Source organism: Eimeria acervulina, genomic scaffold (genome assembly GCF_000499425.1).
Source record: "Eimeria acervulina Houghton genomic scaffold, Eah_scaff8, whole genome shotgun sequence".
Taxonomy (NCBI): Eukaryota; Apicomplexa; class Conoidasida; order Eucoccidiorida; family Eimeriidae; genus Eimeria; species Eimeria acervulina.
The window spans coordinates 117920-145815 of NW_013549594.1; the positions used below are offsets into that span (position 1 = coordinate 117920).

The 27896-nt window shown below is 58.5% G+C and overlaps 1 protein-coding gene across 1 annotated transcript; it reads right to left on the reverse strand.

Annotated features, from left to right (window-relative positions):
• Positions 1-1086: 1086 nt before the first annotated feature.
• Positions 1087-27896, reverse strand: EAH_00002550 (HECT-domain (ubiquitin-transferase) containing protein, putative; the record flags this gene model as incomplete). Its single annotated transcript, XM_013394397.1, has 9 exons — positions 1087-1275; positions 1424-1499; positions 1782-1892; positions 2059-2381; positions 2571-3959; positions 4121-10775; positions 11146-15832; positions 16696-17426; positions 17782-27896. The coding sequence occupies 9 exons, from the start codon at positions 27894-27896 to the stop codon at positions 1087-1089; spliced, it is 24276 nt and encodes an 8091-aa protein (XP_013249851.1).

Consider the following 27896-nt stretch of genomic DNA (forward strand, 5'->3'; position numbering starts at 1 on the left):
GGCAGATGTCTTGTGTGTTCGTGAGTGGCTGCAGCAACGGGAAAGGCGGGCGAAAATGCGCGCCAACTAAGACGGCGTACTGGCACAACCGAAGCGCTTAGCATAATTCATCCGGCATTTTTGTGAACATGCTGTATTCATATCCCCATGACCCCAGTATTTTTACTAAGGTCGACATTTTTGGTGTTGCACCCGGGCCCCCTCGCTAGTGGGGGTATCGCTGGCGAGGTTCATAGACTTCGCCCGCGGCTGACGTACTGCGGAACCTTTCCGCCTTTCTCCATGAGTGGAACAAAGGGTTCAAAGTACCATTCCATTTGGTGTATCCGCATGACTTGCCACTGACGGGTAACGAGGGCGTGCATACACACAACACTACTGGTAACTGTAAGCATCTAAAGATACGTATACACTATATTTCTGTGTATGCGTATAAAGTATATACTTATTCACGTTGTCCTTTAAGTGCACATATATACATACGTGCTGTACTTACACACAGCAATTATGGCGAAGGCAGCGGTAAGCTCCACGTTCTGACGCTAGTGTTGGAGGCGGCACGTAGGCAAGTACAGTTGTAACAAGAAAGCGCCCCCTTCTGTAGCTTGCAGCTTTCCTCGTTTTTCCGTGTTACAACGGCTTGCCTTAGTTGTATTCAGTGGTTGTTTGGACGTAGGCAGCTCTACGGGTTGTTCGTTGTTCACTACGGGTAGTTCGTTGTACAGACCAGTGCAACTGCAACTGACACGCAGCCTTCACTTCTGCAGCAGCGTCTGCTTGGCTTCGCTGCTTGATGCATTGCTGCTGAGATGGTTCGTGGGAAACTTTAGAGCCTTTTTTGCAAGTAGGAGGTGACCTGTGTGTGCGTGTTTCAACCATGCCTGGTCTGTGTTGTTCGTATTATTGACCCTATATAATATTTGTACAAACAGGCCAGAACTGTGCAGCCAAAACTTAGATTTTTCAGGTTAAAAGTGAAATGCAAAGTCCCCTTAGCCAAAAAATCTTCAGGACAACTGATGGCCCAGAAGGTTTAGGCTTTGCACCACCAGCGAACAGGCACTGAGGCGCATGCAACGGGTTGAATCAGTCATCATACATCAACTGCATTTGCTCGTGCACGACGACCGCGTCGAGGTCGATGGCAGTGCAGTTGTTAATAGCATACAGCAGCCTTTCCCTCATAACTGCAACAGAGGAATATAACGGCATTACCAGCCGGAAGCTGCAAGTGGCGGCTGTAGGGAGGCGGTTGTCGTTTATAGCAGCGCCGCTCTGCACAAAACAAGAGAGCAGCAATGGAAGGAAATATAGCACTAGATACCTCGAAAACCCTCAAAGTATAGAGGAATCTACGGATATCAGAAAGAACACGTCGTCACTGAAATATATCGGACTACGTGAAGACCGTGCAAAAACTCACATCAACAGTTTCGTAGTCCACTGTCATTCGCCAGTCACTGCTGGCAACCGGTAGACGCGAGCGACCGCAAACGAATCTGCAGAAACGAGAAATTAAAAATTAGGCTCGAGAATGTATATGATACAGTTTGTCGGAAGACAAACAACATGAAAAGAAACCACACTCCATAATGGAAGGCAAAAACAGCCGGCTTCTGCGTGGATGTATGTGGAAATGAGATAAAATCCCGCTACCATAGGGAAGGACAGAACTACTGGGGGGATTGCAAGAGCATTAGCGCTTTGAAGTTTTTCTGAATTTATGCTGGGGAGAAGCTGCTTGCCTGAGGAAGCGCTGCATCTGTTCATTGGTGAAGGACTCAAGAATTTCAAAAAGCTGCGTTTTGAGTCGTTCTGACGAACACTCCGTGTGATCTTTTAGCCTGACCACATCAACTTCTCGGTCGCCACAGACACCATACTCGAATCGCCTGCACTCAGAACAGCCCCCCCGCACCCTAAAGCAGAAGTTGCACGACGTGAAGCCACACAGATTGCTGCTAAGCGCCGTGCAGCGGAAAGCAGCAACTACCATTTCAAATTTTAGTCCTTGTGCTTCAGAAGCTCTTGACTGAAACTGGGTGCTCAATAACCCACCGCCAGTCGAACAAAAGCCGCAGACGGCCTAACGGCAAGACAGCGGCGATGCCTCGAAGGACCGCCTCGATGCCTTCTTGGCCCTCGAGAAGGCGAAATCGTTCAGAGAGACGAATGAACGTCGCCAAGTTGAACGCGTTGACCGGGACCTCCGCACCTCCCTCCACTAACTCGCATGACCTGCCCAGAGTGTCCTCAGCGCTGAATGTCATATCTGACAAAGAAGCCTCCATCGTTTCGTCCCAGAATTGAGGCGGCACTGCAGCGAGCCGCCGCAAAGAACGCAGCATCTCCACCGCTACGCAGTCCGAGTCCGCAACGTCCTGCAGATGCACACAGACACGGACTAGTCCCCGCATCACGATGCAATCACGGCTTAGAGAAATTCTTGCAACTGCCTTATTGTACCTCACACACAAATCCACTTATTTCGCTATTGCTGCGTCAAGGCAACCCCCTTCACCCCACCCGGCTGTCACTGCCCACAAAGCGTTCTTAAAGGCGACTCTGACCTCAATGCTCAGGGGCGCTGCGACCAGCTTTTTCCACAGGAGGGGGTTCAAGGTCACGTTGAAGGCACTGCCGATGCACAAGCACATCGCCATCAGGCGGCCGAGGGCCTCGTACATGAGGATGTACAGATCATCATCAGCCGCAGCCTCCTCTTCCTGTCGGGGCGTACTCGCCGTTCGGCTTGTTGCAGATGCCGCTCCCTGCAGTTTCTCCAGCCGAGCCGTCTCCGCGAGGAAAGGGTCCACGAGTGCATCTCTATAAGGCAGCCCCAGGCCATCGGGATCATGACCCCGCGGTAGCACGCGGCGGGCGGGCGACGGAAGAGCGCTCAGAATGGTGTCCGAGGTCCACAGAGTTTCGGCTTGCAAGTTGTGGCGAAGGCGGCGATTGTGCGGCGATGCTGGGGCTGGAGAGCCTTCGCCTGGGCGGCAAACTGCATGCAGACAAGACGATGCATCGGCCTGCTGTGCAGCGGCCTCGTGGACGCGCTCCGTGCAGCCGTGGGCGCTGCTCAGGCGGCTGACAGCAACGCTGCTGTTGCTGCTGCTGCTGCTGCTGCACTCTTCTGGTGGCGGAGGAGGTCTCAAGTCCGCTGCTGAAACTAGCGGGTCCGGTAAGGCCGCGCGGGGGTCGGGGCGAAGCACGACAGAGTCCTGGTGGGGCCCGATTGCATGCGTCGAATTCAGACATGGCAGACAAGGCATGAAGGAAGAGGAGAGGAACGCATCGGGTGTCTCTGCAACTGCCCCCATGACTTCATTTGCCACCCCCGAGAGAAACTCTTGAAAGGGGCCCCCAAAGTCCGTGGCGCCCTCACCCCTAAACACCACCAGAAAGGGTCTGTCGCCCACGCGGGCTCGGAGGCGGCAGGGGTTTGCTGTAGCAGAGAGGAGCTGCATCGTAGCCTGACACCACAAGGTATGCTGCAGCAGCTTAGCCGTAGCTGCCTGGCCCCTGTCTAGCCTCAGTGATGGCTGCTCGCGACTTGAATAGCCCAACTTCTCCACGATGCTCCTCCACAACGACTCGACCATCTCGTTTGTCAGCAACGGACGCAAAAACAAATACACGCTCATTTCAATCGGCAAGTCTGAGGGGCCTACCTGCAGCACCATTTTGCTGCTGGTCAAGGCAGGGCGAGAGGGGCTTATAGGGGCCCCTCCCTTCCCCACAAGACCGCGGAAGAACGCAGAACCCGACTGTGCCGTCAGGAGGCCGTAGTAGTTGAGCGGCAACTTCGGAATATTGAACACAGGAGCCAAAGAAGGCACCGCTTCGCTGGCGCATGTATAAAAGCGGTCCAGAGTGCGCAGCCTCCGTATAATAACGTGCTGCAGCAGCAGCTTTAAAGGAATGTCCAACTCCACTTCTTGCAGCACCCCTCTGATCTGCACAAGAACCCAACACATCAACGAACAAGCCCCAAGCTTCACCCATGCATGCGTGAGTGCATACACGCCCCACAGCCCCACACATACAGAGATCAACGTGAGGCCCTGAAACCCCTGGTGCAGCATGAGAGAAGCGGGGAGAGTGTCTGAAGACGTACAAGTGCCAAGACCTCTTCCTTCAGTGCCGCGGCTCTCTCCAGTTCTTCAAGAGCGTTTGCTTTCCCAGCAAAGGGGGAAGCGGATGCGTTGGTGCTGCCGTTGTTGAGAGAAAGGAGGAGTGCGTCTCTGTCTCGATCTGACTGCCAGATGAGCGCTGCAATCCGGTGGTGCTTGTCGGGATGGTGAACGGTGCGCACCTCCTCTGGCCCATCAAAGAAATCAGCAAGCTGCCTCAGCCAAATATCGAGTTTTAAACACCAGCGATTTGAAACGGCCTGCACTACGTACACTTCGGTGTCAACAAGACACTTCATCACGAGCAGGCCCCAGCAGCCGCCACTGCCACCCCCAGGGGTTATCGTTCCCTCCTGCAGCAGCTGCTGACGCTGCTCGTGCGGGCTCCCTGCTCCGCTGGAGGCTTCCTCCAACAGCTGCACGTCGGGAGTCCACACGACGCCCCCCTCGCCCCCCAAAGACACCTGGTAGCCCAAATCTCGCATCACTTGCCGCCTCCACAAAACCCGCTGCATGCTCTTTTCCCAGCCATGCCGGGTGCCGCCTTCAATGCTGCATGCAATCGAGTCGAGAGGCAGCAGCAAAGCGCACAGATCTTCAGAGCTCTCTGCGGCCTCGGCCAATGAAGCGAGCCGCTGCAGCCCGCCGCTGTGACTGGCAGCAGCAGCATCAGCACCTGCAGAGGCTACTGGGGGCGCCTCCTCCACCGATCCACGGTGTCCAAGGCCGTCGAACATGCGGGGCCCCAAAGGCGCAGCGCCAGGTCCTTGCTGCTGCGGTATTGCTGGCTGCTGCTGGGGCGGCGGCTGCATGCGTTCTGCTGCCGACTGCTCCTCCAGCAGCAGCAGGCGCTCTGTGATGGCGACGAAGACCGTCTGCACGCCCTCTAGTCCCTCCGCAACCGCTAAGCTGCTGAGGAGAGAGGGGGAGAGGGGTGCCAGAGGCGCGCGCAGCGGAGCAGGGGATCCTTCAACACGAGGAGAGCCAGAGACGCCCCCCTTCAACTCCAGACCCCACACAAGCAGCTTCTGCAGCAGCGTCCGCGCATCCGCGCCAGGCAACGGAAGACGCCCATCAGAAGGCCGCAGCAAAGACGGGAACGCAGAACCCGTCGAACTGCTGCTGCTGCTGCTGCTCTTGCTGCTGCCGCTGCTTGGGAGGGCCGTTCCATAGCTGGCGTGGCTGTCTCCTGCTGTACCCGAAGAGGCTCCAGAAACGCGCTGGGGAGGGCTCACTGCAGCAGAGTTGCTGCTGATGAGGCTCGTTGTAGAGGACCTGCCTGCCCATGCACCAATTCCTCCCTCCCCAAAATCCGAGACTTTGTCTCCTGCGCTGCTGCTAGAGGGCGCCAAGGGCCCCTTGAGCGAAGAAAGCCGCCTGCCTCCCGTCTGCATCTGTAGCTGGACCTGCTGCTGCAGCCCTCCTGCGTGGGAAGGGGCCCCATGCAGCCCTCCTGTTGCACCTTCTGCCCCCCCACCAGGAGACACCAGCGTTGCCTTGTCGGCTTCGGCGCCTTGCGCGTCGCGGCGTTCTCCGTCAATGTACAGCGCATGCAGCCCCAAAGCAGCCTCCCCTGCGCCCCCGACCACTACCGTGCAGTTGGCAAGGAGAGAACCCCACATCGAAGGGGCGCATGCACTGATGCCTGCGGCTTTGGCAGGTTTTGGGGCTGCCTTCCAGGTGTTCCATTTGCTGTAGGCAGCAGCAGATATGAGCCGCGCCTGATGCACCTCCCCTGCTACTGCTGCACGCTCCAGCAAGGCAAGCCCCACCTCAACGCATTCACGTGAGGCCTCCCCGACTGCTACGTTTGTCCCTCCAAACTTCACTAGAGGGCTGATGCCTACGTTGTTCTTGAGGGAGGCGTCTGCTCCAAGGGACAGCAGCAGCCTAATGGTGTTGTAGCGGCCACCTGGAGACACCCGAGCCGTAGGGTTGAGCCTCTCGCTGCTGGTCTCCGGAGCTTCAGCAGCTCGAACCGCCGCCTTGTGCAACGCGGTGTCCCCATGGGCATCGCGCCGGTCCACCCACGCCCCGTACGTACACACCAAAGCAGCCACTAGCCTATCCTGCCCCAACTCTGCAGCAAGCATCAACGGAGTGATGCAGTCGCTGCTGCTGCCATATCCCTCAGGGTTGCATCCCCCCTCCTCTATCAACACCTGTACCACGTCGCTGTACCCTTTTCTAATCGCCAGCTTCAGAGGAGTGTCTTGCGCGTGTTCACCGTACAGAGCGGTGATGTGCTGCTGCAGCTGCTCGTTGCTGCTGTTGTTGCTGTTGCTGCTACTGCTGTTGCTGTTGCTGCCGCCGCTACTGCACCACGTTGCCAGTTGCTGCTCCAGCGATGCGAAGGTGCAGCTGCCGGGGGCTGCTGCTGCGTCTTGAGCTTCTAGCCAGTTTGGGAATTGAGCAAAGAAAGTCATGAGCCACCGCACGTTTCGCTCCTTGACGGCTTGAAAAAGTGCATACACTGTGCCCTGGTGTACTTCCAGACGCCGACCAGATGAGGGGGGCCCCAGGGCCCCCAGGCTTCTGGGACCTCCAGAGCTGCATGCAGAAACCAACTCGGTGCTTCTGAACCGCTGAGGAGGAAACACCACCGTATCTCTCTCCTTCGCTGCAGCAGATGTAGGCCCCTGCAGCGCTTGCTGGTGCTGCTGCTGCTCATGTTGCACCTGCTGGGGTTGGAGAAGCTGCTGCTGCTGGTGCTGCTGTTGGTGTTGCTGCTGCACGTGCATCTGCTGCTGCTGCTGAAGAGCAGCACGGGGGGGTTGCTGCCACTGATAGAACTTGTCGAAGCTGAACCCAAACTGATAGACATCGTTTTTCTTGAAGAGCAGCGCGGGGATAGCGGGTTGAAATTCAATCTCCACCATATCTCGCAGAGAGAACCCCGGAACCCCAACGGTAACATGCGTCTCTCGCCAGCCTTCTGCAGATGCCTTAGGGGCCCCCCGTGCGTTCAGTTGGGCCCCCATTGCATGCAGGCGCATCAGCTCCCCCAGTGGCAAGTCCAGCGGGCACAGAAGCCGCCCGTTAGAGAACCACAGCCAACGACACAAACCCCACACGATGCCCACCATCTGCGTCCCTGATATTGCTGCTGTTGCTACTCCTGCTGCTGTTCCTGCTGGTGCTCCAGCCCCACCGACATTGCCTTTAAATTGCACCCGGAAAGGCAACGCCGGGTGTACAAACCCCACGTCCAGAAGAGGACCGCTCCCCCGGGTGCCCTCATCCGTCTCGCCGCTTTGGCTGCTAAGGAGCCCCTGCTGCTGCCGCGTGTTTAATATACACGGAGAAGGGCCCCTAGAGGCCCCCTGACCCGTCGAGGGGGCTGAAGAGAGGACCGCCCGCGTGGCCGTGGGGGAGGGCCCCGCTGGGGCCCCCCCCCCCAGTTGCAGCAGAGGGGCCTCCCCTGCGCCATGCTGCAGCAATTCCCCCTGAGCAACACTCGGGTTGGGCTGGCGGGAGTCAGCAGCCGGCCCCACACCCCAGGAGTCGGTGCTGCCTGTTGCTGCAGTTGCCGCATTTGCTGCATTTGCTGCATTTGCTGCAGCTCTTGCTGCTTCAGCTTCCTCTCTAGGGCTGTCACTAACGCCTTCCTCTGTGGGCTCGCGGCTTGCCTCCGGCCTCTGTACCCACTTCCATACTGCTGAGGAATATGCGGCGGGGGCCCCCACAGGCAGCCGCAAGCTGACACCCCCCCGTATTTTAGGAGACAGAGAAAAGACCCGCCAAGGTTGGGCTGTGGCGGCTGCCTCAGCAGCAGGGGGAGCAACTGCTGCAGCTGCAGCAGCTGAAGCAACATTCTGGCGGCCCCCCGCAGCCTCTTCTTTCTCGCGTTCTCCAACGCCTTTTGGATCTCCCAGAACAGATGCAGCGGCTGCTGAGGACGCAGCAGCAGAAGCAGCAGCAGCAGCTGCTGCTGCTGTTGCGGCGACGCCCTCGGTCTTGCAGCAGGCGGCGCCTCCAGGGGCCCCAACAAGGTATGCCGGACACTCCGCTGGTGCGGGTTCGAGAGAATAAAAGGCCTCATAGAAGGGAACGACAATGGGGCAGTTGGAAGCGGCGGGCCCCACAGTTGCACAGAAGAGGAGACGCCTCCATACTGAGGAGACAGCTGGGGAGGCGCGGGCAGCAGGCCCTTCCCCGCGCAGCAACAGCACAGGTACCACCGCTGTGCATCCAGGAGGTAGCATCTGAGCCGCCAGAAGCTGCTCATGAGCAAACCAGAGCAGGTGGCGCCCCACAGCACGCAGCACGAGCTTAAGGCCCGGCGAGCCCACTATAGAGTGCAGCGCCTGGGGGGCCCTCCTCTCCCCTCGTTGGGTCCCCAGCAAGGAAGCTAGGAGGCCCCTTCGCTTCTCCCCTCTCGGGGGCCCCTCAGGAAGCCCCCAGTGGCGTCCGGGCAACTGCTCCTGAAAGCCGCAGAGCACTTCTCCTGATGTAAGCTGCAGCAGCGCAGCGTCGCTGCTGCAGTCCCAGTTGCCTGCTAGCAGCTGCTTCCACAGTCTGCTGTCTATGGCTCCGAAGAAGACCCGAGAGAGAGGAAATAAACCCTCATCGAACGCATTCACCTCTCCCATGCTCCCTCCAGCTGCTGCATGCACTGCGAAACAGACGCTGCAAGAAGCAGACGAAGCCCCGCACTGCAACGGCACGCTGCTGCATGCATACACCCCACCGCCCTTCAAGCAACCGTGCAAATTTGAGACCTCCAGACGAGCTAAGGGGCCCCCAACGCCAGCAGACTCAGCACGCCCGCTCTGTCCCTCACAAGGCTCCCGCACCACAGACAGATGCAACTCGTCCTTCATAAGGTCGCCTTCGCTGCTGCTGCTGTTGCTGCTGCTGGTAGTGGTGGCTGCGGGAACAACAGGTATCCAGTCTGGAGTTATGCTGGAGTTGCTGCTTTCGCCAACTAAGAGTTCAAAGTTGCGATCTAGAGACACGATAAGCCTGGGGGTCTTGCGCAGATGTTCTTTGCCCTCACGTGCTGCTGTCTCTCCTGTTGCGTCCCCTGCGGCTGTCTCCTTTTCTGCGTCGGCTGGCGGCTGCAGCAGCTGTCCGTGCTGCAGCAGCTTTCGCCGATGCATGCCTTCTAATGGCTCTATGTTCAGCAGCCAACAGGAGGCCGGCGGGGAATCAATGCTCCCTATAGCGCGCGTACACCGTACGGGTTCTGCTATGGAAACACTTACCAGCCTCTTCTGTATATCCCGCATAAACTGCTGAGGGAAAACGACAGCGGCTGCTTCTCCTTCAGCAAGAGAGGGGCCCTGAGCCCGGCGCATCTCAGGACCCACACCGCCGCTATCTCTGCTGTCGCGGCGCTGCGGCATAGCATCGTGGACACGCGCCTCGACGCTTCTGCTGGTGCTGCTGCTGCTGTTACTGCTGCTGCTTCTGCTGCTTCTGCTTCTGCTGCTGCTACTTCTGGAGCTGGCACATGCGTTGTGGGGCGAAGCGGGAGCCCCGATGTGTGGGGCGAGTTGCTGCTGCGGGGTGTAGCAGGAAGCCTTCGCTACACCCTCAGCAACGAGAAGGTACTGCGCAAGATCAGTAAGGAGGCGAGCGTTGTTGAACTGCACCCATAGGACACATCCCCAGCGGTCTGCCTTCATAATAGAGACGCATGCATTCACCAGGTAATGCGTCAAAAGGCTGCAATTGATGCGGTAACGAACATGGATTCTATTAAGGTCCGCAGCACAGAAGCAGTCGAGACTTGCGGGCCTCCAGTTATTTACCTTTTCCATATTATCAAAGACAGAGGCACTAAGGAACCCAAGACACTCAAAATAACTCAATAAATATCCTAAAAAGTTGCGCCCGCCCCCAGCAAGCTTACACCCATCTGCAACAATATAAACATCGCCACCGAAAGACCCAGCAAATGCCTTTCGGCCCCGCTGCTGCACCTGCATGCAACTGGAAGAGGTGTAGGAGTCTGCGCATGCAGCCGATCCCCGAGAAGGAGCAGCGAGAGCAGCGGCAGCAGAAGAAGAAGCATCAGTATCTGTTGTATATCTTGACAGCATCCAGTGCGTCATACGCGCAGCATCAAGACCCAGCTTAAGGGGAAGGTTGACTCCATTAATGAGGAGACCGAAGAGAGAAGAATAAGAAAGAGGAAAAACAAGTGCTTCTCTGAGCCTTCCAGGACACAGAGGATGTCTAATAAAGCTGTCCATTAGCCAATGCCCTACGTACACCGAAGGCGCTAAAGCGCAGTACTTGGGGGTTTTCTTACGTCTCCCAGCGTTACCTATAACCTGCCCCACAGATCCCATCAAGTGGTATAGCAGCTCTGTCTGCAGCAGCCTCTGGAGCCTTTCTTTGCATTCTTCTTCTTTCCAGGTGGAGACAGCTCTATAGAAGAGCCGCTGCCAACCAAAGAGAGGGCATGCCTTAATGCTGTGGCTCTCTAACTCCTGCAGCAGCTTCATAGAAGGCGCCGACTCTAAGTGCGGGCGAAACGGCTGCTGGTAGTCCGGCACCCCATCATCACTCTCCCGGCTAATGAAGTAAGCGCAGATTCGTAGAAGGCGCACCAGATTCACCGCCCCAGGACGAGGCATACTCTTCTTCAAGTCGCTCCCACTGCGAGACCCCACAGGATCCCTTATCCCTCTGCATGCAGCAATACACAACAACGGAAACAACAACAAATATACCAACCCCACACGCACACCGTGCATGCATGCAATACACCCCACACCACACACTACAAACACACGGCAACCCCGAGAGAACCCCTGAAGCCTCTGCTTCCGTCTAAAGCCATGCCGCAACAGCAGCAGCAGCAACAATTGCTGCTGCTGCTGCTGCGTTCGCGTTTGTGCGCCTGCGACCCCAGTACCATGTTCATTGATGGCACCGGAGTAACGCGAGATACGTGGCTGTGTATTGCCGTGTATGCATTCGCTGCGAAGAGTCCCTGTGTGCATTGTTCAGCAGCACATTGCATGCTTTTTGTGTTCTTGTTTGTTGGGGGCCTCACTTGTAGAGACGATCGAGCAGCAAGTCAGGGCAGAGAGCAACGATAGTACAGACAAGGTGAAGGGCATCACGGCGCAGAGCCCACCGCAAAGGAGGCTCTAAGAGACGATGCAGCATGCGGCTAGACCAAAGCGAGCAGGCCCCTTCATAGTTGAAGACACGCACATCTACAGGGCCTTTAAAGTGAATGTATCCCCCCTCTTGTCGCGGCTTAAGCAGCAGCAAACTCGCAGCAGCACAGTCCCAACCCCTGCCAATGAGCTTCTGGACAAGAAGCAACTGTCTCCTCTTCTCGGCACCCTCCGACCTGTCTCCGTCGTCTCCGATGTCTCCTTCGATTTCCTTCTCTACAGCTGCGAGCGGCCCCGTTACTGTCTCTGCTGCCGCAGCTACAGCTGCATGCAGCGCGTCATTGTAGGCCTCGTTCAGTCTGTACACCCAACTCCAAACCTTCGCTGTCTCTCCTGCTGCCAGCACCGCCTCCCCAGAGACAGCCAGAGGCTCTATTTCCTCACACTGCAGCACGCACTCTGGCACCCCACAAAGACGCGCAATCCTTGCTAGCTTCAGCTGTCCCTCCCCTTCTGTCGCCTCCGCTGCAGCAGCAGCAGCAAACCCACGACCAGCAGGGGCCCCTGGCAACGACACCTCGTGCGGCGCTGCAGCTGAGGGGACTGCCCCCGAACCTCCAGCCGGGGCCCCTCCTCCAGCTGCTGCTGTTGCTGCAGCAGCAGCAGACGGCGTGGAAGGAGCTGCTGCAGGGAGACGCAAGTCCGGCACGCTGGCAGAACGTGCACTGCGCTGCTGCGGGCCTAACAGAGGCAGTTGAGCTGGGGCTGCTGTGCTTGTGCATGCAGAGGGGAAGCAATCAGGTGCTTCCTCCGCCCCGAAGGGGTCAATCTGATGGCTTGCAAGGCCTGATGTGAGGAGACAGAATTGTTCCATGAATAGGAAGACCTTAAGGAGACACTTTTTTGCTCGTTCGCTAAGCCGGGGGTCCCCTTCTAGCTGCTGCTGCTGCAGCAGGGCCCGCAGCAGCAAACACAGAGCCACCACCGCTTTGCTGCCCAGCGTCAACGCCAAGGCCTGCAGCTCCGCCCACTCTGCTGAGGGTGCCACCACGTGCCCTGCAGCTGCTATTTGATGCAGAGTCCCTTGAACAACAGGAGACGTTAGCAGCTCGCAAACAGCTATTGTTAAGGCCTCGCACTCCTCTGCTCTCAACCCTGCGACGGCTGATAGATGGAGGCACGAGGTGCTTACAAGCCAAGGAAGACCCAGGGCCTCCGCCTCTGCTGTATTGCAGCTGCAGTTGCAGCTGCCGCTGCTGCTGCTTCTCCTGCAACTGCCGCTGCAGCAGCAGCTGCCGTTCCCGTGGCTGGGAGGCCCCCCACCTCTCGAGGGGCCGCTAGCAGCTGAAGGATGGATGCCGTCTGGGTCGATGGTGCCTGGGGGTCTTTGTCTCTCTGCTCTCTCCAGTACATCTTGCAGCTCTCCTCTGCCTGAGCAGTCGCAGCAAAGAACTCCTAAAGCAGCAACACCCCGCCTGCAAGCCTGCAGCATCTCCTGCTTCGCTCTTGCTGCACGCTGCTGCTGCGGGTGAGGACAGGGCCTCAGCCCTGTGCTCGTTTGTCTCCTCGGCGGCTCGCAAACCCCCTTCAAATCTTCCCCGCCGGGCTGCTGCTGCTGCTGCAGCATCTGCTGCTGCAGCTCTCCGCTGGATTCTCTGCCAAAGGTAGAGCGTCTGTCGCGTAGCCCCCTGTTGAGTGGAAGCTGCAAACTGTCTCCTCTCCCGAATAGGCGTTGTGGGGCTTCCTCGCCTGTCGGTTCTTGGAGGTCTTGGCTGTTGTTGCTGCTGCTGCAGCAGAGACTTTCAAATACACTCCCTAGACACCCGGTGCAGTGATCAATCGCGAGGGCCAGCTGCTGCAGCGCGCTGCGGCGCTCCCCCCGCAGCAACAGCGGCTTCTCCGGTGCCTGCAGCACCGCCTGATAGAGACGAAGGCTTTGAATAACAAGAGGATGGAGACGAAGAGACCGCAGCGTTTGTTGCGAAAGTGGAGGCCTCGCTGCAAGAGCAAGAGCTTGCGGTGCTGCTGCTGCATGCGCAGCAGCAGAGACACCAGCAGCCCCACCAGCACCTCCCGCTGCACCTGCTAAGAGGCCCTGCTGCGAGCTCGAGGGTAGAGCGTCTGGATCTGTATACTGCAGCGTGAAGTCAGGGCCCCCATACACAAGAGTGAGTGGATCCTGCAGCACGAAGACAAGATTCATGCGCCTTCTTTGTTCAATTTGGGAGTGCTGATCATAAAAGACCTCCAATACAGAGCCGATGCTCTCCCCAGAGACATGCAATTCAGTATGCAGACATCTCTGGCCGTTAGGTTGTTCATCTACAGAAAACCGCACACTTAAATAATCACCCGGTTGATAAGAGACAGTTGTAGCAAAGACATCTCCCCAGAAAGGGGGACAGCTGCTAGTACGGAAGCCAACAACATCATTACGTTCAAAGATGTCTTGTGCTGCAGACAGCACGCAATCTGCTGGGGCTACGGTTACTCCAAACCTCCCTTCTGACCAAACCCTAAACCCTATAACATCTGCTGCCTCTCCAGGCTCTACCTGCAAAGCAGGGAAGGTTAGAGGGGCTCGACATATAGCAACACCCCCTAACTCTCTTGCTCGCAGTACATGCAATGTTCTTCCGTGCACTTCAGCTTGAAATTCATCAGAAGGGACTCCGCATAAAAACACCTCAGACTGAGGTAAAGCAGCAAACAACTCTCCTCCGTCTCCCTCAACAAACGAGCCTCCACCCCCTGCATGCGAAGAGACACGGCTTCCTGATTCTTCTACACCTCCAGAAACTATTTCCATAGGTGAAGGACCCCCTGCAGCAGCAGCACCACCACCAGCACCAGCAGCAGCAGGCCACGGGGACCCAACAGCCGTCTCTTGCTGCTGCACGGGTAGTACAGCCCCATCCCCAGACGCAGTGACTGTCTCCTCCCCTTCCGTTCGTAAAGGCAACTCGCGGCCAGCAGCAGCAGCAGGAGCTGCTGACAGGGGCCCTTCCAGGGGCCCCCCCACAGCAACAGCCTCTGGGGGTTCCTGGTGCAGCTGCAGCAGAGGGCCTGCAGAGTGCAGCAAACTACCTAAGCTAACCGCCTGCAAAGGAGGCAGCAGACGACACCCTGAGGTGTCTGCTGAACTCTCTCTTGAGAACAGCCGCTGGCCGCCCCCGCCCCACATGGGCCCAGGCGCCCCCAGCAGTGAAACACCCCCACCTGCTGCTGCTGCTGCACCTGCTGCTTCTGCTGCTGCTGGAGGCCCGAGGCGCCTCACGCACTCCGTCATCAATTCATAAAGACGTGTCTTCACAGGCAGAGTGCGAAGGACAGCCTCCAGGTGTACAGGCAGCCCCTTGAAGTTGAGTAAAAGGGTTTTCAATAGAAGCAGCGCAGCTCCAGAAGAGGCGCGCACACAGCCCAGCAGCAAAATGAAAGTTCTATCAATAAGGCGCTCCGTAATAAGCAGCTTCTCAGGTAACACCCCTGCAGCAGATGCCCCCCACGCGGCTTCCTCCTCTGCCCCTAAGGACCCTCTGTCTCCAAAGCTGCTGCCTTCACTCGTTGCCCTGCTAACTAAGGCAGCTTCTGCTGCAAATGCTGCCTCGCCTCCATCATTTTCCTTCTTCTCCTCGCCTTCTCCCCTTCCTAACCCCGTTGAGCTGCGCGACCACAGAGGAAATGTATCTGCTGCAGCACCCCCTCGCAACCCCAAGCTGCTGCTGCGCCGGAGATCTCGCAGTGTGTGTGTCTGCAGCTCAGCTAGAAGCTGAACGACGTGAAGGCATAGACGAAGAGAATCCACAGCCACTGCTGTCCTCTGCATGCTGCGCTGCAGCCCCAAGGAGGGAGTCGGAGGAGGAGAAGGAGGCCCATCAAGGGTTTTTCGAGAGGCCCTTTCATGCTGCTGCTGCTGCTGCTGCTGCAGCTGCTGGGAAGCAGCAGCAGCAGCAAATGACCGTCGCTCCCGCTCCTCAGCAGCCTCCTCCTCTGACCCCGTCAACACAAACCATAACGCTGCTTGAAATGCTCTCCATGCACTCTGCTGCAGCCGCAGCCGCGCGCCTTCGTACTCTCGACGGAGTGTCTGCCTCCCCTTCTCCTCAAGACCCCAGGAGACACCCCACGGGAAAGAAGAGAAAGGGTCCTCTCCTCGCAGCAGCAAACCCTGGGGGCCCCCGGGGCCCCCCAAATTCGTCGAAGGCAACTTGAGGGCCCCCCCATCCACCTCTTCTCTTGAAACCCCCCCACCTGTGGAGCTACTACGCTCCACCCTGCCCGGGATCTGGGATCGGGAATCGTCTCTCGCTGCCCCCGCCGATCCCTCTCCACTTGTGGGGGGGGCCTCATACACAAGGAGGCCCTTTGCAACCCAAAGGTGAGCCCATAGAGAGTCAGAGAGCTGAACAGATGTTTCTAAAACAAACCCTTCCCGTTGCAACAAGGAAGACGGGGGCCTCAAGCATGAGTTGCTCTCTATGCTGCTTCTGCTGCTGCTGCTGCTGGAGGAGAAAGCATTAAAGGAACGACCCCACAAGTCTTCTCCCTCCACTTGGAGCTGCAAGCGTACTTCCCCTATGGCATCCTCGCGCCCGTCTGCCTCCCCTGCAGCTGCACCTGAAAATATTCAACGAAAGTAACAAAAATAAAACATCAACAGCACAATAAGGCAATAACATAAACAAAACAATAATAATATAATATCTCACGCATGCATTCTACCCACCAGCAGTAACAACACCAGCAACAGCAGCAACAGAAGCAGCAACAACAGCTGCAGCAGCGATAGAAGCAGCGCAGGTAATAAAGCCAAAGGAAGTGCAGCAGCATCTAGCTAGCGGCAGAAGAAAGAGGGTAAGCAAAGTGGAAGAGAAGACAGAGACGGAGACAGAGATGCATGAAAGACAGGAGATGGAGGAGAGACGAAAAGGAGGCGCAGAAGGCGACAGAGAAGACAAACGAAAAGGAGACAGACAAGAAATATGAGACATATAGAGAGAAAGAGAAATAAAAAAAGAAAGCAAGAAAGAAGGAAGAGGGAGAAAGGGCGAAATAAAGAAAAAAAAAGGAGAAAAGAGGGGGGGAAAGTGAAGGAAAGAAATAAAGAAATAAAGAAAGAGAGAGAGAGAAATAAAGAAATAAGGAGAGAAAGAAATAAAGAAAGAAAGAAAGAGGGAGAAAATAGAAGAGAGTGAGACAGGAAAAAAAGCAAAAGAATAGTAAGAAAGAAGAAGAGAAGAGAGTGAGAAAAGATAAGAAGACGATAAATCAAGAGGGGAGTGATTGCGTGTGTATAGAACCTGAGACAAAGAGGGTAAGAGGAGCTGCTGGGTCTCTCTGTATTTTTCTTCGTGTTGTTGCCTTTCCATTTGCTGCTGCAGCAGAAGAGAGAAAAGAGTAAAATGTCTTTAAGGGGGGTGTGAATGCAGGAGCGGTGTGTCTGCGCTGTACGTACAGCAGCACTACCCAACCCCCCATACAGATCTTCTCTTTTAAGTGAAATCCCTCTTGAACTAAGCTCATATCATCTGAGCTCCATCGTCTGCTGTCTATACACCGCAGTGCTGCGCCCGTCACTGCTGCCCCTAAAGGCAGATACACCGCACGAGGAGACGGTGAAGAACTCAAACAATCTAAAGAAGAAAACAAACTTGTGAGGCGTTTAAAAGCAAGACCTTCCCTCTCTCCTGCTGCTAATCCTCCTGTTCCTCCTGCTGGTGCTGCTGGTGCTGGTGCTGCTGCTGCTGTCGCTGTTCCTGCTGCTGCTGCTGCTGCTGGGCGTGTGGCGGCAGAAGTAGCAACAGCTGCAACAGCGTCAAAGGAAGATCCTCTGGTATAAGTGTTGTTTCGCCCTGCTCCTGCTGCTGCTGCTGCATCTTCTTGAGGGTCTCTTGACTGCACTGTCTCTAAGGAGACGCCTCTTTGTCTGTTGTCTGCAGCATGGAGGAGACGAAGAGGGACCGGGAGGGCGAGGGTGAGGAGATGCTGCAGCAGCAAGACAGCGCTGCCGCTGTAGCAGCCGCCGCCGCTGCTGCTGCTGCCGCTACCGAAGGGCTCCTTGCCCAGGCATAAGTGCAGCGCCAGCAGCTGCAGCTCCGCCTCCATCCAGCAGCAATCTGAGGGGAGCAGCTGCATAACCCCAGGGCTGTAGGGGAACGTCAAGCAAAACATATCGTTCATGTGTTGCTGCACGTGCAAGCAGAAGGCCGTCCTGCGATAAACAGCAGCAGCAGCAGCAACAGCAACAATAACGGAAGCAGCAACTGCTGGAAACAGCTAAACATAAACCACAGGACAGCATGCACAAACGAAACACATGCTCTCTCTGCTGCTTCTGCTGCTACTTCTGCTGCTGCTGCTGCTGCTGCTGCTGCTGCTGCTGCTGCTGTGGAGACTGCGCATTCTGCGTGTGAGGTCTCGAGGTGAAGGGCAGCAGCTGCTTCGGCGGCGAGCCATCTGTCCTTCAGCAGACACTTGAATAACTAGTTTGCTGTTTTATTGCTTCCTCCGTTTCTTGACTTTTCATTTTATTTTTTATTTGTTTATTTTTTTATGCTTTTGCTTACCGCACGATTTCACCCAGAGAGGCATCCAGCGTTTCTGCGAGGGGCTGCGATTTCCAGAAGGGCTGCTGCGCGCTGCTGCTGCTGCTGCTGCTGCTGCTGTGGCTGTTGCTGCTGCGGCTGCGGCTGCTGCTGCTGCGGCGTCCCTCACCCCCCTTACCAGTTGGTTCTGTCTGTATAGCTGCGAAGGCGGAAGACACTCCAAGCAAGGAGACCCCCACTGAGTGCAGCAGCCGCAGCAGCAAAACCCCTGCATATCGTTTAGCAGTACCGCTGGGAGGTGTGCTTAAAGGGGTTCGTACAGCAACCCCTCGGGTGCGCCCATCAGCAGCAGCAGCAGATGCTGCTGCTGATGCTGCTGCAGCTGCTGGTGAGGGCAGCAGCAGCTGCAGCAACAGCGGCAACCCCGTTCCCTGGCGCCCCCCTCCCCCTTCTAGCTGCTGCAGCGCGCAGCCACCCTCTGAGCTTGCTGTTGTGCAGCTAACTTCGCGGCAGCTGCTCTCGCTGCCTTCTGAGTCAAGCCCCCGCTGCTGCACCTGCAGCACACCGTCGAAGCAACAAACTGTCTCCGCAAGGAGACAGCAAGCCCGTCCATAAGGGAGAGGAGCAGAGGGGCCCCCCCCACCTGACACCAACCTACGAGCGCATGCAGGAGGTGGGGCTGTATCAAACCTCTTGCTGCTCCGAACCACCTGCTGCTGCTGCTGCTGATGCTGTTGCTGCTGCTGCTGCAGTGGTGCTGCTGTGGAGTCCACAGTTGCTAGTAAGCCTTCACGTGTGCCGCAGAAGCCAGCAGCACTTCTTGCGGTGTACGCATCATCTGCTGAAGTGTCTGGCAGCACACGGTGTGGGGCAGCAGCAAAAGGAAGTAGGCCTTCGTGGGAGCTGCTGTGGGGGGCAGCAGCAGCAGCCTCGCTGTCGAGGAGACAAGCGGCAGCAGCGGCAGGTGTCTCCCCGCTGCAGCAAAGCCCCGCAATCATCAGAGCCCTTAGGCTATTCAAAGCAACTAAACGCATAAGAGAAGACATCTGCTCCACCAGCAGCACACGCCGCGTTGTCTGTACATCCGCCCCATTTAAGAGAAACTCTACAAAGCACTGCAAGCTGCTAGCAGTGACGCCCCCCGAGCCGCTGCTGCTGCTGCTGCTGCTGCTGCGCCAAGCAGACCCCAACCCATACCCTCCTCCTCGACGCCGCCCCAGCTGCATCCACCGTGAACGTGCTGCAGCACTCCGCAGCGTGAGGACACCCCACGCTTGAGGGTTTGCTCTGCGGCTCCTGCGTGCTGCTGCTGCTGCAGCAGCAGCAGCATGGGCGGAGGCGGCCGTTCCTGAGCCTTCGCCTCCTGCACCCGAAGCAGCAGCTGCAGCAGCAGCTTCTTGTGTTGCTGCAGCAGCAGCAGCTGCTGCTGTACGCGATAAGGTGCCCCAGGGCTGCGAAGCGCTGCGCCTGCTGCGGCGGCGCCCACTGCGAAGGAAGCGCTTCAGCATCTGTACACTGCGAGCGAAGCTGATGCTGCCAGGGGGGCCCCCTGCTGAGTTGCTGTCTCTTTTGTGCAGCAACAAGGGGCCCCTGCTGCTGCTAACTGTCTCCTCGCATCGATCACGAGATTGGCGGAGAGGTGCCGCCGGCTGCGTGTCGCTGCAAGCACTCGGCCCCACACGCGAACCAGACCCCCACATACCCTTCTGCTGCTGCTGCTGCTGCTGCTGAGGGTGCTGGTGGTGGTGGTGCTGCTGCAGGCGTGCGCCACCGGTACCTGAGAGACCCCCAGCTGAGCCCCAGCCTCTCCTCTGTCCCCCCGCGATGCAGGGAGCGGAGACACTGCGCAGCATCGATGAAGCCCCCGCTGTCTCTCGAGTGTGGGGCCCCACAGGGTGGCTGCTGTTCAGGTGTCTCCCCCAGCGACGAGATATCAATGCACGGCCCTCAGGGGTTGCTAGCCCCCGAGGGCAGCAGGTCAGCAGCCAGAAGCAGCGGTTTACTATCTCGCGCGCCTCCTCTGCTCGACTCGGAGGCAGCATCTGCTGCTGCTGCTGCTGTTGTTGCTGCTGCTGCTGCTGCTGTTCGGGGTGAGCGGGGCTCGCTGGCCAACTGCTGCCGCTGGACGCGTCGCCCACGCACGACTCCTCGGATTCAGAGAGAGCGAGGGGTGTGGGGCTGCTGCAGCATTCTGTCTCTGCTGCTGCAGCTGTCTCCTTCGCTGCTGCTGCCCCCTTCTCTGCTCGCCTTCGCTGCCAAGCAGCAAGCAGCTGAATCACCGCTCGTTTGGATACAGAAGCAGCAAGACAGATCTGCTGCTCTGCTGCAGCAGCAGCAGCTGTTGCTGCTGTTGCTGCTGTTTGGCCCCCCTCTCCAGTGTCTTCTTCATAACCTAACAAATGCAGCACAGCAGCAAATATCGCCCGCTGCACTGCAGCAACACGCGGATGGAAGCCAGCAAAACGCGCAGCTAGCTTCGGGTCCCCGCACTCTCCCTGCAGCAGCCGCAGCAGCGAGGGGCAGCAGTTGCTTCTCAAACCTCCAACTCCTCTCCCTGCTGCTCCTTCTGCTGCTGCTGCTGCTGCTGCTGCTTCTGTGGCAGCAGCAACAGCGGGGTCGGAGGGCCAGCCGGTGAAGGGAGCCAGACGGTGGCTGACGCCCAGAGGGAAGGAGCCTAGGGCTTTTCTATTTGTTGCTCGTTCCTCTTGAGAATCAGCAGCAGCAGCATCACGATCAGCAGCAGCAGAAAGTGCTGCTGCTGTGGGCCCCTCTTTGTTGTTCCCTGCTGCACCGCCTTGGGCCCCCAGTGCTGCAGCAGATATCTCGCGGCAGTGGAGTCGAAGGCTGCCTGACTGGTGCGCTTCTTCGTGAGGATGCAGCAGCAGAAGCTGTTGCTGTTGCTGCTGCTGCTGCTCTTTTAAGCTTGTAAGCTTGAAGCTGCTGCTGTGGGGCTGCTGGGTAGCTGCCAGGAAGTCCTCTACAGCAGCAGGAAGACCGATGAGCGCAGCACGCTGCAGCAGCAAAGTCCGCGGTGTATAATCCAACAGCAGCAAGAGACTCGGCCTCAGCGCCTGCTGCAGCTGCTGCAGCGGGTGGCTTTCAGCAGCAGCCATATACTGCGCACCCCACAGCAGCACAGGAGGCAGCGAGGAGACAGCACGCGAGACCGCATGCAGAGCCTGTCCCTCGGGTGTCTCCGCAGACACTGCATGCGACAGATCAACACTGGCTAGCAGGGAGGGGAAGTTGCTGCTAATAAGCTGTTGCAGCACGCTGCCTGCAGCAGCAACAAGCCCCAGCAGCTGCTGCACCAACGGATGCAGCAGCCCCTGCTGCGGCTCCTCAGAGACGCAAGAATTCAACTGCCGCAGCAGCAGCAAACTGCGAAGAGACAGCTGCAGCACACTCGGCCACAAGCGCAGCACAAACCCTAACGCAGCAACCACTACTTCAGCAACCTCCGCCTCGAGCACCACCACACTGCTGCTGCTGCTGCTGCTGTTGCTGCTTTGGGGGCCCTCGTTGTCCTGCACAGTAGAGGCCAATAGCTGCAGCAAAGGAGTTAAGAAACTCAGCAGCGGCAGCACTCCTCCACCAAGGTAAGCAGAGCCATGCAGCAGTGCTGGCGGGGGAAGCCCAAGGGGGCCCCTCAGCTGCTGCGCCTGCACTGTACATGCACCGCAGTTCCCTCCTAGTTGCAATCCATCTGCAGCAGCAGCAGCAGCAGCACCAGCAGTTGCTGCTGCTGCTGCTGCTGCTGCTGTTTGTCCCCTCCCTGGCTCACCCACCAAATGAAATACTGCACTGGGGCCCCCTAGTTGAAAGGCATCTAGCATGAGGCTGAGGAGACAGTTAGCTGTTCGCAGAGAAGCAGCAAATAACTTCTCTAAATATTGACAAGCAGCAGCAGCAGATGTCCCTCCTGGCTGCTCCCAAAGCAGCAAAGGGCCTCCAAATGACAACCCGGGGGCCCCCCCACCCTTCCCCCGCCGGAGCTGGGGGCCCCCACGCAACTGCATTGCAGCAGCAGAGGCTCTGCTGCTGCTGAAAGGAGACGCTGCTGCATCTACAGAAAGATACTGAAGTGAAGGACCGCCAGCCCATGCAGCAGGGGCTTCTCTCTCAGCCCCCGCTGCAGCAGCAGCGTCGCTGCAGCGCCTGCTGCTGCTGCTGCTGCTTCTGCGCTGCCGTTCGCTGCTCTTGGGGCCCCGTGCAGCCCCCGCACGCCGCAGGAACCTGAAGAGATGCGCAAGCCACAACTCTGCTGCATGCCGAGTCAGCTGCGCAGCAACGCGACCTGCTGCATCACTGCTGCTGCTGCTGCTGCTGTCGCCGGCAGCGCCACCTGCTGCTGAAGCAACACCTTCCCCCCGAGCTGCTGCCTGGGGCCCCACTGCTGCTGACCAGAGGTCCCCTCCCCCTCGGCGAAACGCTTCATGAAGCTGCTGCATGCGGTGCTGCAGAGGAACCCACAGAGCAGGACGCTGCAGCAGCTGCAGCAGCTGCTGCAGCTCCGCGCATGCATACGCTTCGCCTCCTACTGCTGCTCCCGTTGGCAGCCCCACAAGTCTCGGGTTACACAACGCCCCTAAAGTTAAGCCAGGAGACGCATGCAGCTGAGGGGGGGTCCCCCGGCAGGGGCCCCTGCTGCTGCATGCAGACCACGCGCCGCATTTAACTGCTCCTTCATGCGCAGGTGCAGCAGCTGCAGTAGCTGCAGCAGCACCTCCACTTCTGCTGCAGCAACGCGCTGTGCTGCAGCGATCTCCTGCAGCAAGTGGAGACACCTGGGGGCTGTTGAGGGCCTCCCTTAACTGCTTCTCTGTAGCATCAAGGAGACAGGCAAGCAGAGACCAGAAGCCACTGTAGTGATGGGAGGCGAGCCTAGCACATGCATCCTGAAGAGCAATGGAAGCAGCCTGCCGTTTCTGCTGCTGCTGCTGCTGCTGTTGCTGCTGCTGCTGCTGCTGCAGGCTAGAGGGTGTTGCAGGCACAGTCCTGCGACCTGCTGCCCTGCATGCGTCACCCCATGCGCTGCTGTCTGTGCTGCCAATTGCAACTTCAGCAGCCCCTACGAGGCGGAGGCGACAGGGGCCCCCGCTGAGGGCCTCAAGGGTTGGGGCCCCCCCCCAAAGCTGCTGCTGCTCCTGCCCAGCAGCAGCAGGAGCAGCAGCGGCAGCACCAGCAAGCAGCTCAGGGGGGCCCCTAGGGGCCTCCTCCAGCTGGAACTGACATCCTGGCAGCAGCTCGCGCTGTGCAGGATACCCGATTTGCTGTTCTGCTGCAGCACCATGGGGGGCCCCTGGGGGGCCCCCCAGGGCCCCCGGAGGCCCCTGGGGCCCCTTCTGCGTGTGCGCATTCTTTGTTTCATGCAGAAGCCTACTAACTATGATGCTGCCTGCTGTGGGGTTTTGTAAGACTTGTAGCAACGCCTGAACGAAGGGGGCTTCCTGCTGCCTTGGTTTGCTGCTGAGGGCGAGAAGCAACTGCTGCAGCGCGAGAGGATGGGCCTTGTCTAGCAGCACGCGTACGTTGGCAGCAGCAGCAGAAGTGAAGATAGCAGCACATGCTCTCTTAAGCATCCATGCAGCCCCTTGCGAGTCGAAGAGAGCAGCAGCTAGCTGCAGCGCAGGGCCTCCCTTTTGCTGCTGCATGCATGCGCTGCAGCAGCAAATGCCAGAAGCAGGAGGAGACACACCAAAATAAAACAACCAACAATTCATAAAACGGCGAGAGAGACGCCCCAGCAGCGGGAGGCCCCCTACTCCCTGAGAGGCCGGGTGCTGGGGGCTCAGCAGCAGGCGCAGCAAACACAAAACGCTGTACATACACTCCGCTCGCAGCAGCCATCTTTGCTGCTCTGCAACACATCGCTTTCTCTCTACCAACCAACGCTCCCTAGACACCCCAACGCCACCCGCCCTGCTGAGACAACACACACCACCACTGCTGCTGCTGCTGCTGCTGCTGCAGTCCCCAGAAGACGGTGAAGAAGAGATAGAACGTCGGACCGGCGCAACAACTGCGTTCGGCTGCTGCTGCTGCTGCTGCTGCTGTTGCTGCCAGAGTCGTTGCTGGTGCTCTAAGACCTGGAGAGCAGCCTCAACAGCAGCCAAGTCCCCTGAAGCTACTACCTTGTGGGGCCCCGAGAGCGGCCCGCAAAGGGCTGCGAGGGCCCCCATCTTTTGTTTGTTTGCATTGGAGCTGCTGCTGCTGCTGCTGCTGCTGCTGCGCTGCAGTAGACCCTCTGCTTCCCCTCTCAAACACAGCCGATGAACCGCCTCGCACGTCAGCTGCAGCAGCTGCTCCAGCGAGAACTTGCTTCCGCTGCCTCTGCTGCTGCTGCTGCTAGCAGCAGCAGCAAGGCGGGCTTTGGGGGCATTTGACAGAACAGCTCTCTCCCTAAGTTCATGAATAAAAGAAGGAGAGAAGGCAGGAGAAGAAGGAGACAACAGCAGCGCGCCGCCTTTAAGGTGAGCCTGCAGCAGCAGCTGCTTCGGTCGCAGCTGCAGCGCAGGGGGCCCCACAGCAAGACCGGGGAGAGGGAGACAGCAAAGCCTCTTGCCGTTGATAAACAGAACCAACACTTCTTGCGGCTGCTGCATCCTCTCTAGCAGCTGGTCTTTTGCTGCTGCTGCTGCTGCTGCACCTGCTGCACCTGCTGCTGCTGCTGCTGCTGCTGTTGCTGCTGCCTCCCCCAAACCTGCTGCCTGCGAAACTCCCCTGTCAATCAGCAGCTCCAGCGTGAGGCTGCGCTCTCCGTGCAATTCAAAGACACCAACCATTGCTTTTGCTGCTGTCTTCTCTCCTTCATCTCCTTCAGGGGCCCCCCAGGGTCTTTGGGGGGCCCCTGCGGGCCCCCGCACCCACACGGCTAACGCAGTAGAAGAGACTTCAATGTACAATACTAGAGCATCTGCATCCTCACCAATGCTGCTGCTGCTGCTGCTGTTGCTGCTGCCAGGCGCCTCAAAGCTGCTGCTGCTGCTGCTCCTGCTGCTGCTGCAGGCGCTTTCTCTACGAAGGCGAATGAGGCGTTCATTTCCATACAAGAACTCCAGCAGCACGCATGCACCGCTCTCAATGTTGTCTGGGGCCCCTTCTGTCTCTTCAGCTGCTGCTGCACTATCTCCAGGGCCGCTAATATTTGCTGCTTCTGGCAGCAGCAGCAGCAGCTGCGAGATGGAGGCCCCTGTTCCTCCTAACCCATTCGAAAGAACCCGGAGGGGGCCCCCCTGAGACCCCAGGGGGCCCCCCCCTCCCCGCACAATATATTGCTTTTTAGGAGAGTCTAAACAACCACCGAAATAACATCGTCGCTGCAGAGACAGCAACTCCAAAGCATCCAGAGAGGGAAACTCATACTGAGGTTCCCAGCTGCTGCTGCTGCTGCTGCTGCTGCTGCTGTGGCTTTGTGCATTGGTAGAGGAGAATGTAGCAGCAGGGGGGCAGGGAGGAGACAGTTTGCTGCATTGCAGGTTATCAGCTGTCTGCTGCAGCAGCAGAATAAACTCCAAGAGACAGCAGAGACTACTGCCGTGCAGCGCATGCAGGAGGAGACAGTCAAGGGCGAGGCCTACAGCCTCCCATGCCTGTTGTGTGTCTCCTCTCAGCAGCATTTGCTGCTGCAGGCTCTCTTGGGGGTTCTGCTGCATACTCCACGTGTCTCCATCTACCTGTCTCTGCATGCGATCCCTTCGTATCTGCTGCTGCGCCTGCTGCAGCAGCAGCCGCAGCAGCGACCCCCTTTCCTTGTGAGGTGCGGTACCCCTAGAGCTGCTGCTTGAAAAGCAGAGCTCTTCATTGTCGCCTCCGGCTGCTGCTGCTGCTGCTGCAGCTGTTGGTGTCTGCGAGGGTCCTCCAAAGGCTGGGGGCAGCACTGAGAGCAGGCGCGCCCTAGCTGCATGCAGCAGCTGCAGCAGCAGCTGCGGCTTCACCTCCCCTTGCTGCAGCAGCAGCCACGCCCACAGCGAGGCCTTGGCTTCTCCGTGCTGCAGCAGCCCCACACTGTCTAGCAGCAGTTCTCCTGTGTGCTGCTGCTGCAGCAGGTCTCCTTCCTCTCCTACCTCTTCTACCTGTTGCTGCTGTCTCTGCTCCCCCAACAGAGCGCTCAGGCCTCCGTAGGGGGCCCCCAAGGTTTCTGCTGCTTGCATGCATGAGTCAGCAGCAGCTGCAGCAGCAGCTGCGTCTGCTGCTGCTGTTCTGCTGCGCTGCTCTCCAGCAACCCCACCCTTATAACACCCAAACGATGCTGCTGCTGAGACAAGAGACTGTAGACGAGCACGCAGAGACTGCAGAGCACGTGGTAGTTCACAACCCCCAGGGACAGCAGCAGCAGCAGCAGCACCCCCTGCAGACAGCGCCAAGCAGTCCTCTAACACTGGACCTGCTGCTGCTGCTGCTGCTGCTGCTGCTGCTGCTGCTGCTGCTGAAGGGGCAGCACCACCTCCGCCCGACCCCTCACCAGGGGGCTCGCCCACGCTGCTATGCTCAGCAGCAGCGGCATCAGCAGCAGCACTTATTAACAAAGGCTGAGGAGACAGCCACTCAAGGGAAAGAGCTATTGGGTCCTCTACAGCTTCTTGTGATGTACCTGCAGCAGTACTATCTGCTGCTGCTGCTGAAGCCGCTGCTGGAGCTGCTGCTGCTGCTGCTGGAGGCGCCGCTGCTGCAACGGGAGTTGCTGCTGCTGGAGTTGCTGCTGCTGGAGCTGTTACTGCCGGTGCTGTAACTACTGGCGCTGCTGCTGCTGCCGCCGCTGCTGCTGCTGGGGTTGCTGGATCTGCTGCGGCAGCTGCAGCAGCAGCAGCAGCGGCAGCTGCGGCAGCTGCTGCTGCTGCAGCTGCGGCAGCTGCAGTCGGGGACGCTTGCTGCGAGTTGATGCCCCCTCTTGCGGGGGCCTCTGCAGCTGCTGCTGCCGTTGCTGCTGCTGCTGTTGCTGCTGCCTGGTGCTGGGGGCCCCTAGCGCGCTGCCAGAGGCTGCGCAGCTGCTGCTGTCTCCCCCCAAACAGCCGCAGCAATCTCTGCAGCTCGACGGAGTCTCCAAGTTGAAGTGTGCCCTGTGTACCTTCACGTGTGTCGTGCTGCTGCTGTTCCTGCTGCAGCACCAGCTGCTGCTGCTGCTGCTGCATGGATGAAGCAGCAGCGCTGCTGTCTGCCCAATTCTCTGCAGCTGGATTGAAGGAGAAGTTCAGCCAGAGGCCCTCAACAGGGGGGCCCCCCAAGTCCCCGTCAACGCCTTCTAGCAGCCGGGGGGGCCTTCGCAGGGGCCCTCCGGCCTGCTGCTGCTGCCTCCGTCGCTGCTGCTGCTGCTGCTGCAGTTGCTGCTGCTGCCCTGAAGCAGCACCGCGGAAAGCCAGGCGCTCCAAGGTTCGCAGCGGGCAGGAGGGGCTGCTGCTTAGAGAGGCAGCAGCAACACTGCATACTAGGAGACGAGACAAACAGAAGCACAAGTGTGTCTCTTCTAGCAGCAATACCCCCCCTAAACCCAATGTGGAGGAGACAGCGGAGCTGCTGCAGGGGCATGTGCGCCCCTCACAAGCAGCGGTTGGAGCTGCTGCAGCAGAGCCCTCAACAGCTGCTGCAGCACCTGCAGCAGCTAGAGTAGCAGCAGCAGCAGCAGCACCACCGCGGCCTGACAGTTGCTGCTGCAGCAGCAAAGAAGAAGAAAGACTGTATGGAGCAGCATATAAAGAAGGAGACCCTGCTGTGTCTTGCTGGGGCCCTTCCTGCTCCTCTCCTCCAGCAGCAGCATGTGCTGGGGGCCTCCCTCTGACCCGTCGGGTGTCTGTACACTGAATGCTGCTAAGCCTCCTGCGATGGGATCGCAGCAGCCTTGCTGCTCCCTCCAGCAGCACTGCTTCTGCTTCGCTTGTTAGGGGCCCCAGGGCCCTCGTACGCGCTAGGAGGGTATAGCAGCTAAAGTGTTGCAGCAGCAAACCGTCTGAGTCTGAAGGCTGAGGAGGGAGAGATACAAGGGGAAGCAACGCACAAACAGAAGATGATGCAGCAGATAAAGACAACGGATAGCTTGTGAGGGGCCCCCCTGCCCCCCCTGGGGGCCCCCAAGCTGCATCTCCTAGCTCAGCAGGTCGAGGGCTGTCAGATGCTGCTGAGAAGGGGGCTTCGCTCTTCAT